The sequence below is a fragment of the Lipophrys pholis genome, assembly GCF_963383615.2.
Source record: "Lipophrys pholis genome assembly, chromosome: 13".
Lineage (NCBI taxonomy): Eukaryota > Metazoa > Chordata > Actinopteri > Blenniiformes > Blenniidae > Lipophrys > Lipophrys pholis.
The window spans coordinates 18849558-18869715 of NC_137632.1; the positions used below are offsets into that span (position 1 = coordinate 18849558).

At 41.1% G+C, this 20158-nt stretch overlaps 1 protein-coding gene across 2 annotated transcripts in view; it reads right to left on the reverse strand.

Moving 5' to 3' along the window:
• Positions 1 to 20158, reverse strand: part of myo1b (myosin IB) — a 65831-nt gene that overhangs the window by 12883 nt on the left and 32790 nt on the right. For both annotated transcript variants that reach the window (XM_080478430.1, XM_080478429.1), the window contains exons 5-17: positions 19409 to 19513; positions 17502 to 17548; positions 14856 to 14919; positions 12342 to 12440; positions 10486 to 10589; positions 8637 to 8784; positions 7954 to 8072; positions 7071 to 7157; positions 6881 to 6946; positions 3351 to 3455; positions 856 to 918; positions 385 to 585; positions 12 to 238 (exon numbers count right to left, since the gene is read on the reverse strand). In XM_080478430.1, coding sequence (XP_080334556.1) covers positions 12 to 238; positions 385 to 585; positions 856 to 918; positions 3351 to 3455; positions 6881 to 6946; positions 7071 to 7157; positions 7954 to 8072; positions 8637 to 8784; positions 10486 to 10589; positions 12342 to 12440; positions 14856 to 14919; positions 17502 to 17548; positions 19409 to 19513 — 1435 coding nt within the window. The remainder of the gene's footprint in view (positions 1 to 11; positions 239 to 384; positions 586 to 855; positions 919 to 3350; positions 3456 to 6880; positions 6947 to 7070; positions 7158 to 7953; positions 8073 to 8636; positions 8785 to 10485; positions 10590 to 12341; positions 12441 to 14855; positions 14920 to 17501; positions 17549 to 19408; positions 19514 to 20158) is intronic.

The following is a 20158-nucleotide window of genomic DNA, read 5'->3' on the forward strand; positions in this document are numbered from 1 at the left end:
ATCAAACTTACCGGATGTAGTTTGGGTTCTTGGTCTGAAGGTTCTTCATCAGGGTGCCCACTGATGTTTTGAACTGGGACCCAGCAGTCAGTGGTCTCTTCAGGTTGACTTTGGCTGGATTGCCTTCAGGAAACAGCTGTTTGATGAGGCTGTGGTTGGCCTTGTACATGGCTTGTGACAGGTCCCGGTACAACAGGTCGTTGTTCTTGTCCACGAAGCCCTCGACGCGATACAACACCTTGATACAAAGTGGAAAAATTGACAAAGTTCAAAGAATCAAGTACACAAAATGATTAGGTCTTTTCCCTGTTATTTTAATAGCTGTAACACGTGCATAACAAGTAACGCAATTCCGAGATTTAAGTTTATCATTCTCTCCAGTACCTTCCCGGCATAGTGTTGGATTCGGAAGCAGTTATGTGGCAAGCTGTGGTCAGTAAGGAACTTTGAGTTCTTGCTTAGACGACTCTCAAAGTGCTGGTGTTCAGCACAGATGGTGTTCAGCTTGTCCAGGAAGGTCTCATCAGTGACTGTCCCAGGCCTCAGGCACTCCTCATCCAACATGGCAAGGATCCCATTCTGGTTCTGATACAGCACGGTGAGTAGACACAAAAGGTGGTACAAGTACAAGCTTGAGCTTACAGAATGTGGAAAAGTGAAAAGAAAATCTGTTTATGGAATGGGCCTGAAAAAAATAATGTTTTGGGGTTTTTTTTTTTAGTAGCCAGTCTATCTCAGTAAAACACCTGGCATAGCTAATCCTTTATAGCCAGCTACTTTCAAATACAGTGTCAGACTTTATAGACCCATTCATGCAGCCCTGTGCACTCTCCAAGGACTGGCAAAGTGACTTACATTCTCAATGAGGTCGCAGATAATGGCATTGTTGAAATACTCAATGTTTGTCCACTCGATGCCCTGTAAAAAAAAAAAAAAAAACAGACACACACATGAAGGTCAAAGTGTCAAAGTCACATGGGCTTTTCCACCTTTCAGCTGAGCATGAATGAAACTTGTATAGACATATGAAATGATGCACACGAGATGTTCAATCTGTTCACATCTGTGAAACCTGGTAAAGAACTTGATCTGTAGAAAGTCACCAGGACGTGTGGCACAACACACATCTACAAACGGATCTTAAGTTGATGAGTTATGGTTGACTTTCTGAATGCACAATCAAACATTACAACATAATACAGGATAAAGTGCAGGATTCTTTACAAAGCCAGTGAAAAAGTTTTATATCAAGTGCATACTAGTGATTATTACTTGTTTTTATTTAGAAAATTGTGCAGCTTCACACTCAAAACTATGATACTGGTTGACTAATGATGCCTGTCATTACTTAAGACTAAGCTGAAAACTGAGTTGCATTATGAAAGGCATTGTAAATCAAAAAAGTTCATTTTTACTTTAAACTTTTGTACTTGTAAAGAAGAAGTTGAATTGGTCATTTCATTTTAAACAAAGCCTTTTCAGTGCTTCTGTCATTTGCTTTAAAATCACAGCCGTATCAAAGAGCTGCATGACCTTGCCACAAGGCCACCTGGCTTACAGCAAAGCTCTTTGGTGAGGGGAAAAATGACACGGTGCTGTTTCTGCTCCATTTAGGGAAAACGGACGGATAACAGAAGGCATTTGCACTTTGAGTCTAATGTGTTTGGTGAAATAGACACAAACACAAATTGAAGATGACCCCTTCACAGCTATTTCTCATATATTATTCTATTGTGAATGCAGGCACCTTTCAAAATCAAACATCTGTGACACCTTCCTCCTTAGAAACAAACATTGATGCCATCTAGTTCACAGGAGCTAATGAGTCGGGCAACAGAGGTAGATTGGAGCAATAGTCCAAACATCTTTGGGGGGTGGGGGTGCTCAGAGGGTGTGGCTTAAATTGTTGGTTGACGGATGAAAATCCTGACTGGAGGCCTGTGCTTCTTTCTCCAGCTCTGTGGTATTTTCCCATGCAGTAACACTGGACAGAAGCCAGCCGTGGAATATCATTGGTGGTGGTGTTAGTGGGGAAGGGGTGTGGGGGTCACCATTGCTGAACTCATACACAGAGCTTTGAAAACAAACAGAGCTTTAAGGCCCACAACGGGGAGTGTTTACTCTCGGTGGAGTGAGGGATCATTTCCGTCCCAGAGGATCCTCCGAGGGCAGATGGGGAGGGGATACATGGAAGGAGAGCGAGATGACAAAGACGGTACAGAGAGCTCGGCTCACAGGAATGCAGATTTATGTGAAATAGCAAGGAAGGGGTTAAACAGATGAGTGACACGACCAGGGTGAGATTGTGTTGCCAGGACCTGCTGTAATGAGCTGTCAAAACACGGCTAATTGTGTGCTTAAATGATGACATACAGTTGCAGAGTTTAGGACAACGATCACGAAAAGACATGCACAGTTAACTACATATCAAAGAAAAGTGACAGACTTCCAAAGAGACATGACCATTAATTGTACTGCACAATCACCTCCGGTTATTAATGCGCTCGAGACGGCTACTATCTGTCCTAGTTTGAATACAGAAGCAACCAGTTTGTATTGTACAGTTGGAGTAATTAAGAAATGAACAGGGAGTCGGATCATGGTAGAACTCTGTGTGGTTATCTTGACCTTGAATTAGATTCTGTGCTTGATGTGGATCCAAAGGTTTTCCATGTTTCAAAAAATAAGGACGTTGTTTTTTAAGTGTCAAAAGAGAAAAGTCTTAAAATGTGTTTGAAAACTGAGTGGAAATGACCATTATCAGAGGAAGCTATTTCAGTAAGAGTCTCAAAGGGTTGATAAAAAATGAATTGAAAAAATAAAAAGCAACACATCTGTAAAGTTATCTAAATGAGAATGCATACATTTTCAAAAGGAGGTCAAACATTAGTTATGGAGTGACCAGGGAGGGTTTGTTTTACTGAACCCTCGACTTTAAGGCTGTCCTCGACTTTGCCATCATGCACTGTTCTAAGGAGCTCTCTGAGGACTTTACTACAAAGGTTTAGGATGACTGCCGGGCGAGAGATTTACAAAGACCAAATGATTTCAAAATACCCAAAATGTTAAAGAAGAAATGTCAATCATTTCTTATTCAACATTTTGTCTTTTAGTGTCGTTTTGACCCTTCCAGTGAAATAAACCCAAGTGGAGAAGATTAGATGCATTCAGGAAACATGGTAAAGAAACCCACATTTTAAAAAAAGCAAAAATTTGGATATGTTGTTTAACAATGTGGCAATATTTTCCACTGCTTCAGTTGATTCTACATGATCAAAGGTGGAAGTACGTAAACACAATCTTCGGTGTGTCCTGACTTTTGCCAGTGACCATATGAGTGACGACCGTACCTCTCGGACATACTCCTCCTGCTCCTCACGCAGCGTCAGCTCGATGAAGATCTGCTGCAGCTTTTCATTGCAGTAGTTGATGATGAACTGTTCAAAGCTGTTGTCCTGTTTGAGCAGTAACAGAAAGGAAAAGAATTAGAAATGAAATATAGCTGGGATATTGAGGACACTTATCGATTTAAAATTCTACGTTTCAAATATATTTGCACTGCTTTCACTGATATGCTACAATTTGGAGGTACAAAGGGGTAACTTTATTTATTTTTTACCTTCATGATTATTAAAATTGCTTAATTCAGTGAAAATCCAATCTTTTAATTGAATTTTAAACTGGCTGTGGAGCGTCAAGTCACTGTATCACTTCATGAAAAAGTAATGGTCAAGTGGAGGTTGTGCATATGTCTCATCATGTTGAACTAATTAGGTTTGTGTGCCTACAAACTACTGCTACAAATCTAGGAAACAACTGAAAACTTAAAAGCTCAAGATTGTTCTAAGAGACTTGCAACACTTACCCCATTCACAAAAAAGCTTTATCATAATATGTGAAGTCTTTATGTTTGAGCTGTGTTTAAGAATATGCTTACATTTCTAAATCATCCTATATGACACCAGCAATAATCAGCTTGGATAAACTAGAATCAGCAGCTGACAATGATTTGCACTGTCCTCCTCACTCTGACAGCACTCACCGAGTAAACACTTTCTCACTGTGGACACAAAACAACTGACGCAGTATATTTGCTCTTGTAGTTTATGAGCAAAATCTCTTATCGAGACAAGCTCCGGTAAATCGTCACCGATTTCAACAAACATTGATGGAGCGTTAACATTTCCACCGCTTTCGTCCCGGATATATCCAAGTTTATATTGTTGTCAATTATGACCATTGTGTTGTGAGTCATGCTTCTTGGCAGACGGCCTTATTGCGCACACGGTTAGGTTGCTTATTTCTTAAGGGCACAAACTATGGTTAGAGTTTTTTCAAAGCAGGTTTAGTCAAAAAGCTCAGAAGGAAGGACACGACAAGGTTTCATAGTGACCAGGAAATGGGACATATGCCTCTGGGGAGAATCGGCTTTTGTGAGCTTAAATCTCCTATTTCCTTTTACTAAGAAACCAAAAGGTCATCTTCACCTTTAAACACACATACACACCAGCAAAATGACTGCACGCCTATCCCCGAGTGGCAGCAGATTACAGGCTGAAATATGTCAGAGAAACCAAAAAAAAAAATACTTTGAAGTTTAATGACAGGGGGGTTAATGGCTGCTTGAGGAAGTAACCATTTTAAAAACTACGTTTGAAGCTAATGGGCTCATTTCTCTCAGGTGTTGGCTCACTTATCCCTGAAAGCAGGAGATGATACTTTGCATGTGGAGCAAAAGAAAAAGGCCTCTGAAGTCATTCAAGAGCGATGAAGCCGAATATTTCTATGCTTTCAAATGGTCTTCTTGCATTTGTGTCAACTGTAGCTAAGTTGATATCGGGCTGTAACACTATGGCAAAGCACCACTAAACTACTAAAACAACCAGAAACCATCAGCTTAAAGATGCAGTTCAGATTGGGGTAATATGTCTTTTCAATTTGATTTGAGAGAGTTGAATGAAAACACAAGATTCACTCACCAGAACAAACAGGTAGGATGGATATAATCAGCATTTTGGCCTCCAAACCCTATTGGCACATTCTATCATCTCTGCTTAAGCCCAACAAAAAGCGTAATATTAACTTGCTGTCATTTTTTGTTGCATGTAAAAGTTGTTAATGCAAGAAACACTACTTTTCAGGATGATGCTACTCAGTATATTTACTTCAAACTTGACTGATGGATTGATCCTTTTGCTCAACTCTCAAAATCAAACATAAAACATCCCAAAATCATGAAATTCTCTAAAACTAATAGTTTTGTTGTTTTGCAGTTTAGAGGTGGAATCTAAAATACAGTCACTATATAGTAGCAATACACTGAATTACCAGTTTAATCAACTTAGTTTAACTTAATATCATGCATTCTTAACCGATAGTCATCTTATGGGCATTTCAAATTTTTGGGGTTTTCTTTAACATTTATTGACAAGATATTGACAACTACAAAACATATCATTTCACAAAATACTTCCAATATCATGTACATCTTGTTTATAATGATGTGTGTGTTAAAATATCGATTTTTACAGTGTAGGTAATTATTGTCAGATGAACATGTTTATTCATCAACGTTAAAATGCATTACACTGCAAGTCGATGCCCTGCTGGTTGGCACAATTAGATATTCCATGTGTGCTTAGTAATTCTCATATGACTGTATATATATGTACCCACGCATGTTTGAATTTAAGATTGTGTGAGAGGCTGAGATGTGTTCAAATGATGGGTGAATGTTAACAGTTGTGTTTGGAGCTGATATAAAGAAGAAAAGACTTGGTTTGTGTTGGTGTATTTTTGATAGTTATAAGAGAAAATAAAACACCTTTAACTCCTTTGTAGAAAAGCCTAATATGTTAAGATTAATTCTAAGCTTTTGTGGTATTACAAAGTATTGACATCACACTGGTATCGGTGACACCAGCTATAGTTTGACTTGGTATCAGATCATGGGTATTGGTCTAAAGTGCTGTTTAAAGTTCTCTCAAAAGACCACAGGTGTGTGAGAGTGCATCACTTTTAGCTCAGTGAACTGATTAAACTGCCCCCCTGAGTGCACTACATGACTCAAATGATGTAAAGGCTTCTTTAGCATCTTTTCAGCCGTGTGGTCGTGCTGCACACCGGGAGGGCCCCGAGTCGTTTTTAACGGAGGGGAGTTGAATTAAGTCAAGATGAGTTTAGATCACAGCATGCACGCTGCCACAGCAAAAAAGGCCGGTGCAGGTGTTACTTACTCCATCCTGGTGACCGAGACAAAACACAACATTTAGAGGAGAGGAAGGACTTCAGAGTGAGTGTGATGAACAGGCAGGGATGTGAAAAACAAATAAACATGAACATGTGGGGGTGTGGCATAGAGCAACAGAGCAGGGAACATTCAAAGGCATTTAGTTTCACAGTAGTTCACAATGTTTGCGTGCACATATTTATTTACATGCAGATTGTTAGCTCTGTTGCTGCTGTGGTATCAAAGATTCACAGCTTAGTGTGTTGCACATTTGACAGTGTCCGGGACGCACACTTTCTGTGCGCTGATGTTGTGGTGAAATGAATTTCAACACTAAACTCAGCATTTCACAGGAAAGAAAAATGAAATGGCCTCAACAATCATTTCACCCTCTCCAAGATTAATAAAGCTGAACTAATCTGATCTCAGTATGATTTATCTGCTCTCAGTTCCTGCTGATAAGCTCTGCACAGGTACCAAGGCTTGCACATAAACAGCCTGGGGGAGAGAGAGGGGGGGGGGGGGGGGGGGGGGGTTCTTTGGTGTCATAAAATGTCGGCGGTGGTCCGATTCTCTGATTCTGTCCTTGTAGCTTATCGGGAGAAGAAGAAGGGAAAAAAAAAAAGAAGAGATGGCTTGATTATGCCTTACCTCGAAAATCTCAAAGCCATAGATGTCCAGCACACCCATGACCTTGTGGCGAGCTTTGGTTTGTGCCTGGTGGAGGATGTCAGCATTAGAAATGAGGTTCAACAGAGAGATATTATTAACACATCTAAAGCATCGACAACCAACGCTGATAAAAATTAATTGAAGATGAATTTCAGACGAATTCACTTACTTTAATGCTTTCGTTGATCCTGGTAACCAGCCAGCTAAACAGACGACTATAGAGGTTTTTGGCAAGTGCATCTCGAGCATAGTAAGCCTATGGAACACATGCATTGTTGGTGAGAAAGTGACAAAATCAAAAAATATATAATTTGTTAGCTTTTGCAAAAAAAATATATATATTCAAGCTCTTATCTTAAAAATAACAATTCCTACATGACACATCAAAACAGCTTTTATTTCCTTTATTCTACATAATATAAATTTTGAGCCTACATTCATTATAAAATAGATCCAATTATCAACATACAAAACAATAAAAAAGTGTAGGTCTAATTAAAACTTAAATATCCCTTAATCTATTTTTTTTTTTTTTGTCGATTCCAAATCATCTTCTCAGGTCTTGCTCGGACCACCTTTGTAATTATTGTAAACTGTGGATGCAGACATCGACAGGAAGTTGCCAAACATAAGTGGTGACATGATTACAGCCATTAAGAGCCATTTCCTTTTCTGCTGGGGCCACGTCTGCAGCTCTCATGTTATATGAACAGTCTGAATGAACTCGCTAACCTCTAAAATGTGACCTACATTTGAATTTCCAGGAGGAATATTGCTCATCTATAATAGAGAGGTTTTGCTCTTGTATTGACATGGATCAGAGTCGGCAGCCGACGGAGCAAGTCGAGGGGAAGAGATGGCCCTTTATCGTTTTATGCACCGTAAGAGAGAGTGTGTGTGTGTGTGTGTGTGTGTGTGTGTGTGTGTGTGTGTGTGTGTGTGTGTGTGTGTGTGTGTGTGTGTGTGTGTGTGTGTGTGTGTGTGTGTGTGTTGATGATGCCAACTCAAGTAGGACAGAATCTGGAAAACAGTGTCGTGACGTCGTCTCTGACCTGGGCCACATTCAGGGTGGTGGAGACTTTCTCCATCTTAGCCTCGACTGTACGGTAGCTGAACGCCCTTTCCAGCACTGACTGTTCGATTCCCAGAAGCTCACACATCTCCTTCAGATCTGTATAGCAGAAAAAATAAATCACTAAGGAAATCCCTCAAAAACTTGTTGTAATAGTTGCGAAAACACCATGAAGGCTTCAGGCAAAAAACCCCCCCCAAAAAAACAGTCATGGTTTCAAGCCGAAATAACCATATTATATCCAAATATTTTACAATTACAACGATTAAACTTTTGTTTATTTTATGAAAGCACATTTCATAAAAAAGGCAGTAAGATGGATTCAGTCAGGCAGGCAGGGACATATGTAAATTAAATATTTGAATAAAGGCAACAGCTGTGGATGTCATAACATGCACTGTTGTGGTCATGCAGATCATAAAATGCAGGCATTTGTTGAGCTGGTGCAGAGAAGGGAGAAAAGCAGCCAACAGGGGGCGGTGGCTCTGAATGAGGTCATCGGGCATATGGGTGAGTAGAGTGTAAGATAATGATCTGATTAAAAACACAGTGACAGAATGAATGGAATTACTCTGCTGATGTGATTACTGTCTAATAATGGCTAAACATGCAGCAGGGTCATTAGTGTGAAGGTGGGATCTGTTGGAAGGTGACCAGACCCACCGTTCTTGTCCTTGATGCGGCTCTCGTCGGTGCCGTTGCAGCGGGACTCTGGTTTGAACTCAATGTTGCCGAGCTTCAGCACGGCGGCCACCAGCTCCAGCACCGACTGCACCTCATCCTCCATGAAGCCCACAATCTGCATGGCATTCTGGGAGGGTGGAGAAAATAAACTGAGTTGAGCTGGAAAGGAACAATATATTAAGGGTCACTTCAGTGTCACTGACTGCAAGCTATAAATCTGACACGTTGGTCCTGCAGCAAGTTGGTACTGTGAGTAACACCATCACTACTGACTCACAACATGATAGGCACCCAGTATAAACACTGTTGTTGCAAGTGGCTGAAAATTTGCAGTTGACCCTTATAAGCTTTTCAAAACGTTCTCAACTTTGGTTATAAGCATCCCAGGAGAATTAATAATCATTATCCAGGACTTGTTAGCCATGCTGATATTCAGGGCAACCTTGAGTGCGATATTAAGTAATCTCATAAATAAGAGGTGTTTGGAAAAGTAACTCTCTGTGTGGAGTTTACATATGTGGGTTTCTTTCTTAGCCTCAAATACATGTTTTTGGAGTGTGGCAAATTGGTGACTCTGTTTCTGTCTCTGTTCACCCTGCCTTGAGTCATAGTCAGCTCAGATTGACTCCAGCATCTTATGACCCGAAATTGGATAATGCAGAATTGAAAAGGTCTTGTCTGTAGCAGACTCATTGCTATAATTTCAGAACAAATCAATGTCTGTTTTCATTATGACGTTTTGTCTAATTCAGCCAAAAAGGTTAATAAATTATTTTGATGTTATGGGAGAACAAACACCTTTTTGTTGAGTCAGGCTTATTGCTGCTTTAGAGAGTTTGATAACACATCAGCGATACACATGGCACCAAACCTTTTTATAAAGCCACATGACATCATTAATATCATATATGAAATATCAATATCATATGAATTAACAGCATTACATATATCAGCCACAGATATCCAACAATATACAATATGTTGAAGGGAAAAAAAAGTGTAGCCATCTTTAACTGCTACCCAGAATGAGCCATGCGTTTGTGACTCTCATTGTTCAGAGGAAATGTCCTCTTGTGTTTCCTTTGGAGAAATGCAGCTGCACGGGGACCGGTGTGAAAAGTTAGTGTGGGAGTTGATGAGAGGCAGGATGTGAAATGCGGGGAAAATGAGCACAGTAGACTGCGGCGGCTTAAACAGTAGCTGAGCAGAGCGTGCTGGAGCAGGACTGATAACAATGCGGAGCAGCAGATAGACTTTCTCACAGACATAACATCCAATGAGAGGAGGAAAAGAAGCTGGTATTGCAAGCACAGCTGAAATATTGCATGTACACACATATTAAAGTGAAAGGAACTAAATGTCTTTATTCCAGTGCTTTTCTCCCATGAAGAACTGCTACTGCGCTGTTAAAGGATTAACTATTTTGGATGCTTTTCTTGAAGTACACACGTGTAAATGTTGGTGTTTTATCAATCTAAACCTGGAAGCTTACATTTCAGCTGATTCTGGAGTGGGATTCAGTTCAAAGTCCAGCTGGTTTTGCAACAGGTGGGAGGAGGGAGAGGGTTTTCTCAACTTTCATACTCTCTTTTTGTTTGTTATGCTCATGAGATAAGGAGAAATCAGGCAGCCCGCAGCCTCTGTGCAGGATTTACGTTAACTCAGCATGACGTAACAAAAAGAATTTTGGCGAGGGAAATTCAGTGGAGTGTAAAGCTGCTTGTGATGATTGTGCCTCTTGTTTGTTTGAGGTACAGAAAAAAAAAAAATTATCCTGAGAGGTCTCCAGGAGACATTAAATTATCAGCTAGTATTATGTGCTACTCACTCGGACTGTCCTGAAATTGGCTGCATCGTCCAGCCCGTTGACTGCGGCCGAGTCCAGACTCAGGTAGTTGTACTTGCTGAAGTCCCGGTCCAGCTTTAGCTTCTCTGTGACACACAAAGCATGAGGTTACAATGCAAACTAAACAGGTTTTCTAAACACAACTGAAATCTTATTTCCATTAATGCATGTTTCACGCTTACACGCCCACAGCGGCTGTATTAAATTACCTTAGGAAGAATAGAAAGAAAAAAACAAACATTGAAAACTTGTTCAACCTGCTGGGTATAGTCAATTCAAATGCAATTTCTACACCCGCTATACACACACAGCCAGTTTCTGCTGTGAAAATTATTCTAGAAGATCAAATTGCCCTCTTAAAAGCCCCCCTATCATGAAGCAAAGAGATCTATTCCTCTTGTGGGCGCATGTGTCAGATTTCATTAGTTGTTGCATTAACTACAGCTAAACCTAGTCCCTCTGATGTGTGCACTATGGAGTCAATGAGCATTATATTGTTCTCCTGTGCTCAGGACATAAAACAATGCCCTCTGTCCAAAGCAAAGGTAAACAGAGAGAGCAGGTTTCATTGCCACTCTTTGTTCTCTGCGCTGTTTGTTGGGCAGGAAGAATGAGTCATTAATGTATCAGCCATGTGTCCCCGCAGCTGCACTTCTGCAGGAATAAGCTTCACATCAGCTTTTAGCATTCGAACTGGCACACAGGTGCCTCATAACACAAACTGTATCAGTATATCATGTTAACAGTTCCAATATCATTGTTTGTAGTGTTGGGAATTAATCATAAAGTGACGTGTTGCCATTGTTGGCAGTGATGTGCTAGTAACTGATTACCATTGTGAAACTAGTAATGTTTTACAACATTAGCATCACAGGATGAGTGAACTGGTGACTGGAAGGCTACTGGTTTGAAGCCCAAATTTCTGAGGGGAAATGAGGACCATCTTGAGTCCTCACACACATCTCAACCTCTGTGGGCCCTGAAGCCACACATAATCCACTACTCCTTCCTGATGAGTTAAAAACAGAGAAATCTAGCCGTGCCACTGTGCACAAATGAAAAATAAAATAATGTATTATTTTTCTTCCTTTAATGAAGGGTAGCCCCATGTCATAAAGCCTTTGTTCATAGATTTGCAGTTTATTTCAACTGTTTTGTTTTTTGTATTGTCATTACTTCATAAATCAGTTTCAATCAAAACTGATCAAATCTGGAATAAAGAGCATCTTCCTCGAACTAACTGATGTAACTCCAGCTGAACTTAATGACAGTCATTAGACACAGTGCCGACAGCTCAGCTAATATGTAAATTGATAAAATGAATCAAGAAAACAGCTATGTTCACATTATCAAAACGTCCCGATTGAGAGAGGTGAATAAAAGCAATGTAAAAGTTGCTTGATTCACTGACTAGCTGTTTTTTTTTTTTAAAATAACTTCTCAATCAAGACCACTAATTTTAAAGATCTAGCCGAGATGATCCAGAAATTATTTTCAATAACTTGCATAGCACTGCTTGTTTGTCACCGAAAACAAAACCGCAAAAGGAAGAAGATCCAACAAGCGCGAGTCTCGTTTCTCTCCTTCTACCGTTTTCTCAAGCTTGATTCATTGCTTCCTGTGAGCATAGATGTGTGTATTCGGAGGGAACTGAGGCTAAATATATAACAACCTCAGTTTGTGGTTTGGGCTAATAAGAAGGCTTTCAGTGTTTCAGAATGTCAAACTGATGTTACTCTCAGATCCGTGAACCCTTTAATCCTAAAGTTTGTCCATATCCACAGCATTTATGAAAAGCATTGAGGATTTCATACAAGTGCCGCTTCAAGCACACTTACTAAGTGTGTCCTCCGAGGCTCCAGACAGAAGCTGATAAAAGATGTGGAAGTTCCTCTCTCCTCTGGGCTGTTTGACCACACGTGACTTCTCCAGCAGATCTAAAAAGAGTACATGCACAACAAAGGGAAAGAGTGACACATGATGACACAAGTCAGTCCCGAACTATAGTCTTTAAACTAAATGTTGGTGCAGTGATTCTCACAGGTGTCCTTCACTGATGAATTAAGGGCCGACGCCCTCCGGAAATCTTAGTGCTGCCCTGCCTGCATCTATGCAGAGTTGGACCACTGATGTATTTACGTTGCCAAGGCAACTCAAACCAGCATTTGCAATTATCTGTGTGCATAAACACCACAGGAAGTGTGCGAAGGAAGAAACCACACAAGGATATCAAACGTCAGCCCTTTCTCCCGGGCTGGCAACCAAGTGCAACAGTACCTGATTAAAAGGGGACCCATCATCTGCTCACCGCATTAGGCGGAGTATGATTTAATTAAAGGCTAAACGGCAGAGCTCAGCAACATCACAGGCTGCACAAGATCCTCCTCATGAGCTGAATGATGCCATCCAGTTCATTCTTTTCAGTAAAAAAACTCAGGAAGCCTTTATTTCAGAACAAACTGGACATTTTGGAAAGCCATTGTCAGCGCGATCAAATTTCCAGCTATGAAAGAAGCCAGTCAGGGTTTGAGTTTTCTTTTTTTACAATATTTAGATTTCAGAAACTCTGACTCACCAGTCTGTGGGTGTTGAGAGGACACAAGTACTACTTTGCACAGAATCTGTGGATACACAGCAAACACCAAACTAGAGAGCTCTTCACTGAGGCCCCAGCTTGTCACAGTGTTAGCGCTGGATCAGGGTAAATGCGAATCTCTGACACCCACAGACCGTGAATCACGCAAGTGGCTCTATAGGAGCCAGCACATAAATAATATAAACATCTGTAACTCACTAGCTGGCTGGCAGTAGCAATACTGATCTGCGATCAAAGGAACAGAGATAAAATATCGGTGCAAAGCCACTTCCTTTATCTCAGTCCATTTTTTTCCCCCCAAGCCCTAATGGACAGCTTTTTGACACCGTCCTGCCAACACACACGAGGGAAGTCACTGAAGAGTAATATTCCCCACCACAGAGGGGATAAAGTGACCTCACACAAACCCGAGCCTGGACAAATGTTTCAGTTATCCTGCTTTTAAAGGCCAGAGCTTCCCATTTTCTACTGTAAAGCATCTTGGAGCTGTGTTTATTGCCCGCTCTGTCCACAGCAGGCTCCCTCTGCTTATGATAAGCAAACACATAAAATCATCAATGTGGGGACAATATCCTGTTATGGCTTGACCAAAAGCATGCCAAAAAAAAAAAAAAAAAGCGCTTAGTACTCATTTATAGAAAGCTTTTCGGAAGTTACAGCCATCTATTCTCAGTAAGAGGAAGGACTGGGTGCTTCTCTACATCTACCAAAATAATGAGGAGAGAAGGAAATCCATCCAAGCTTGCCCTGCAAGTACATCCACGTCCCTCTGTCTGCCCAGCCAGCTCTGACTGTGGAAGTCACATGTCAGTGCCTCCTCTTCACAGATGCTCCCCTTGTGTTGAGACTGACTCAGGCGAGCAAGACAGAGGTTCATTTGTGTCTCGGCCATCAGATTCGACCTCTGTTTCTGTGACCTCTGCTGGGGAAGTTGCCACAGACAAAACAATGTGAACAAAGGCGAAATCAAACCAAAACAGTCGGAGAGGAGCGGAGGAGAGAAAGTCGGTAGCTGTAGGGCAGCCTCTCAGTCATGTCTGGGAAATTACTTTGATTTCAATCTAGCAAAAACAGACGAATCCTATACACTCCCAGGAAAGTAGAAAATTGCTGTTCCTTAACGAATTGAGGGTCAGAGGGAGTGGAGACTAAAAAGACCCTCAAGGTATATTTATGAAAGGGATGTAAAAAGTAAAGTCACTTGACTACTCCCTCAAACATTTTAATGTTGCACTATCATGTGCATCTCATGTACAGCATGAGATCAATAGAGACCCTTTTTTTCTTTTCTTGCTATTCTGTCAGGCGTGGGTTCTCGCTTTTTATACAGTAACAGTGATGGATCCCTCCCTCCTTCAATATAGCTTTATCCAGCCCAGGGTCGCAGGGAGAAGGAGCTAATCCCAGCAGATTATGGAAAAAAGCCATATTTCCTGTAACAAAAGTATTCTAACCAATCACATGATATGTATGTTACATATCCAAGCCTTTTCACGTTGATATCTAAACTCTCAGACAATTGCCACTGTTACTGGAGGACAAAATGAGATAATTTGACTTGGAAATTATTCCAATCATTTGTTACAGATGAGGATATAGATTAACTGCAAGCCCACAAACACATGATAAAAACTAGATACCATTTTGAACTTCATTTCATTAAAAACGATTCATGACATGTGTGATCCCAAAACCTGAGAGCACAGTTTTTTTGTTTTTTTCTTCTTCTTTTAACATTGAGGAGACAATTACTCACAGTTACTGATGACTCCACCCAGGGGATCTCCTTTGAAGTCAAACTCAATGTCCATGTACTTTCCCTGAGGATCACAGTGGAGCAGTTAGATAAGAATTGCTGTCAAACACATTGTGTGGTGTTGTTAACACTATTGTTAGCACATTTCGGGGAAACTTTACAACAAGCCGAGCTCCAAACCCAGCTCAAGAGTTCATAGATCTCAACAAAAAGAAAAAATCAAAATCAAGTTCTAACTATGGCACCAGCTGTCAATCATAAGTGTAACTGGGGAAAAAATAAAAACTGGTCTCTGCAGAGACGCCCCCCCCCCCCCCACTGCAGGTCAAGTTCTTTCTGCTGCAGGACTGCAACAAACCATTTTAAGCCCATTTGTTCCTTCTTTCCTAAACTTGGACGTTAGAACAGAGAGTCCTGTGTGATTTTTTTTTTTGCCCCCTCCTCCTCCTCCTCTGATGTATTAATAGCAGACAGGTCCCCAGGACAGGCCATGCTCTACTGGTGAGCGGGTTCCAGCCAGACTCAATAAGCCTTATGCACTCAGCAAAATGAAGCGGCGATTTGATTCACGGCTTTCCGATAAACCAATGGAGCTCTGGTGAAGTGGTATCTGGCAAGGAGGCCCAAGGTTCATGTCTAGAGGTTGATGCCAAGGTTACCTAAATATAAACAGATCAGGGGAATAATCCTTTATAATACCCTCCGTTACAATAGAACGTCCGAGCTCTGGCGTGTGCTGGTATCTACCAGTGTAGGTAGATGATTAAAATAGTGTTAAAAGTCAAACTAAAACTGGGACAGGGAAGGTAGATTGGTGGTTAGCATGCATGCTCTTTGTAGAGGAAAAACCTTCCTATTAGATTAGAACTGTGATATCTTGGAGGAATAAAAGAAAAGTTCTGAGTCTTGTGTCACCTGTAGAAGTGTACTGAAGTAGTTCCTAAGAAAAAGCCAGATAAAATAAACTGGCTATTTGAAGATTTTACAGCGACATAAACAACGAAAACACATGGCAGCACGGTATGAGTAAACTGATGTGATCATGTCAGGAGGGAGAAAATTGCAGCAGGCTGGTGTTGGATCAGACCTCCCAGATATTACAGAGCCAGGGAGTGTGAGAGTGCACTCCTGGGAAAAACAAAAAGCAAAACACACCCTTCTCCTTTCATGCTGCTTGGAATCGAGTTATTTTTGAGATTTGTGTCTGTCTACACAAAGGCTCAAGCAGACAGTGAATCATCTTTATGATGGTATCTCTATGTTGGAGATAAGTGATAGATTTTCCCCTGCTTCCTCATTCTCAAATCCCTACCGAGTCTGAGATATTGATGGTTGAGTAGGAAAACAAATATATACAATACAGGTTCACAAGGGGCAAACTGTTTCCTGAATTGTGCTTATTAGCATTAGGGCGACATCAGGCTGAAAATAAAAAGCAAGATGGTAGGGAAAGGCTTTTCCTAAACTTGATGTAAAAAAAACAAACATTGACTGAGGACCTTTAACACCTACAGGCGTAATCAATCAAGTGCACACACCTTGGTAAACTAACCGAGGTAATGTGGGAGCTGATATGCAGTGCAGAACCAATAAAGGTCTTCCAATTAGCTGGGAAAAGTTGGAGAGGACACGCATGATAAAAGCCCTTCACCCACGACACCAGCAGCTGACACTGAAACGTCAGTCCTGATTATTTGAAGAGGGGTAGTATGAGGAACTTATCACTGAGTGCATTTGCTGCAGTTGATGGGGTCAGTGTGTCCTCAGTTAAGAGGAGCAGGGAGAGCTTTCTGACAGTTTCCGTAATTTTAGGATCTGTAATTTGAATTGAAGCAGCAACTTTGCAAAAAAAAAAAAAAAAGACAGCAACACTTTGGAGTTGCTGGTTTACTGCTGCTTTCATTGATTTGGTTAGTTTGTGTGTGGTGTGACATGCTGTAGCTGATACAACACACAGGATAGACTTTCCACCAAAGACACACAATAACACAAATATATTGACTGAGAGGCAACAATTTCCTGGAAAATGTACAATTTGTATAAATGGTGGACTAGAAGAGAGTAATAAAACTGTGTAGTTTCCACTTAAAAAGACATGTCTGGTGAAGAAAACTTTATAAATACTACATCCACTTAGAACAACATCAATGTGAAGGCCTTCACATAAGTGAGTGAAGAGGGTTTTATTGCTTAAACTCCCTACAGCAGTACATTAGTTTAGCTTCTCTCTGTGTAGAGGGGCATGCTGCTACCCATCTACTGCTCAAAAGTAACCTATAAGACTTGCATAAAAAAAAAAATAAATAGTCTCTCTGAGGACAAGCGCTTACAAGTCACTCCACACAGACAGCACAAACCAGTTTACATGTGCATAAACACCTTTGCTTTAGCCATCATGCCAGCACAAACACTGCTCTGACTTTTACCCAACAGTGTCGCTCAACAGTGTCACTTGTGTCTGGGAGTGAGTGCAATTTGTCTACCCAAGAAGTTGCAAGACTTGATATTGGAATATTTGAATAGAAGTTCAAAAACGCTAATATGGAAGTTAGGATCCTACAAATTTCACTTTGGACAAGAAGAAAAGTGGAAAGTAGCATTGGGGTTAATATTTGCATTCATTAAAAAAGAACACTGGATACTTACAAATCTCGAGGAATTGTCATTTCTTACAGTTTTTGCATTTCCAAAAGCTGAAAAGGAGGTAAAAAAAAAACAATAAAAACACAAATAAATGTACAAAGCAAAAACGGTGAATAATATATTTATAATTCAGTATAGCCATTTCTTTTCAACCAAATACAAATCAGTTTACAAATATTCGAGAACATATTGATGACCCCCTGATGATACGCCTCACTCTCGTTAACTGTCAATCATGTGAGGTCTGGATGTCATGGCCATTTGCACTGATGAAGCCCCATAATTCTGCATGGATTAAGCAAAGCGCCAGAGCTTTCCGGGCTTAGGAGGGACTGAACCTCGATGTAACGTCACATTCAAGTCCAAGTGCTTTGATATATCTCCCCTGCTTATGCATATACAACAACAAACACCGTGCAAGAGCCCAGTATTGTAGAGGGTTGTTCTGTGTATGTGTGCATCAAATGCATCGCCGGCGCATGTGCCTATGAAGACCTTACTTAAAGTACCTGAGCAAAGCTTTTCACAGGAGCATTTTCTGCTATGTGGACCCTTTCACTTGCATTTCTACAATAAAATTCTCTTAATGTGTCATGCATCACAGTGCTCTTAGCATAACTGTTTAATTGCTGATAATGGCTGATTAATGTCACTTAAGTTTACAGTTAATGTGAACGTGTGGGCCGCTCGTCTGGTACAACGATAGCCGGGGGCCAAGTGACATGAGGAAGGATCGAGGGGGGGGGGGGGGGGGGGGCTGAGTGAAAAGAAAAGACAAATTAAAGCAAGAAAAGAAAAAAAAGGAAAGAAATAAAGGGTGACAAAAAGTGAAACCAATAAAGATTGTGAAACAAAGTGAAGCACAGTGTCACAGCGAGACCAAAGGCGTGAGACAGATCCGGTGCTTTTAGCGTGGATAACTGGGCTCCCCCGTTCCCTTTTTTCAGTGTCTGGGCAATTAGATCGGCAGGAGCTAAACTCTTACAGATGTGTGGGGCTTTCTGCAAGCGAGTCACCTCGGGCATACAGCTTCATCATTCACGGGCATTTCCTGTCCACTGCCCCCAATTAAAATACAGCTGTTTCTCTGCCAGCACTGAGCTGTGGGAATGACTGTGAGCGCGCGCGTGCGTGAGTAAGAAGAGGGAGCTGAGAAAATAAAGAGGGAGTGTGTGTCAGTGTGTTCTATCTAGTAATCTTTGGTGCGACTTATGTGAGAGACGACTAACTGACAAGTGATTAAATGTGTTTTTCTTTTCTTTGTACTTTGAGTTTGGAAAACAAGCCAAAATATCAAAGACTATCAGAAAACGGAATCCAGCAACTAGCCAGCAAATAGTGGATGGAACATCAGTCAGGTTGTAAATTGTGTTTCCTATATTTCAACCCCAAAAAACCACCAAAAAACAGCTTTTCCTTCGAAACGAAGCAGACATGCCAACCTGTTAAAGCGCCTATCTCAATGAACTGTGACAAACTGAAATCGTAAAAAAGTTTAAAAGCAGGTTTTTGTTTGTTTTTTTTACTTCTCGTGTGACACTCCCGGGCCACAAAAACATCCAGAAGCGTGTACAAGTCCTATATGAGCTTGCTTTTCTTCATATCTGATGAGAAAATGGAGTGGGGAGAGACTTTGTATGTATTTGGTCTAAAATTCTCAATTGTGTTGTGGGACATGCATGAATTTTGCCCCAAGTTTCACCGCAGGTTCGTGCAACGTGTTCACTACATTTGTACAACAAACAAAAAAAACACAAATTCAATGTGAAAGTTGCAGCTAATTTGGAATGTCTGAGTGTCGTTGCAACGCAGTCAGACGGAAGCTTAGCACAGATTCAGTCTCCCAACGCGAGCTTCACAAGACTCCGGCTGGCCTGAAATTGGGCCACAGCGTGAACGTCTTCACTCACCCTCCAGCACAGGATTGGACTGCAGCAGCTGTTCCTTGACCTTATTCACCTCCTGGCCCTTCCCACACACCGCCGCCACATATGACATCACCAGCTTACTGGCCTCTGAAACACACACAGGCACAAATGTTAGTTTAAAGACATGATGGACGAGCGGGTGCGACACGCTCACCCCATTTCACTGTTCGCCCCTAAAATCCCCCTTACATCATCTCCCTTGACACTCATCAGGGCAGGGCGTGGATCATTCATTAGTCTGAAGGTACAGAGGAGGAGGCCCCGTTACAGAAACCTGCTCTGTTAGGATAGGTGATGACCAGTATTGCATCACATTATCATCATTCAAGCTACTGATTTCAATGGGAACCATAGGGAACACACTTTATTTGGATAGAATTTTTTCATCCACTTCTCAAGTTAGCGCTGATGATTTAAAAAACTTCCAGACAGTCGAGTTGTCAGTGAAGTCTGATGCATAAAAAAAAAAAATGCTCTGCATGAGAAACGTAACACAGGCTCAAGAAAACAGCTAGTCAAGAAAGACGCTGTGCGGGAAGCCCACTGACATCAGGGTCATCTCTCTTGACCAGTGAGATGACAGTGGTCCAGGAGCGATGATGTGTGTGCTTCTGCCAAGAAGGGATAGAGAAGAGCTCGCTGGTACAGAAAGCCGATGAGTCTGGCATGTGGTCAACACAGAACATGCTCATATCGTTTGTACTTGTAGTGAGATTTGGTCAAAACTAAGAT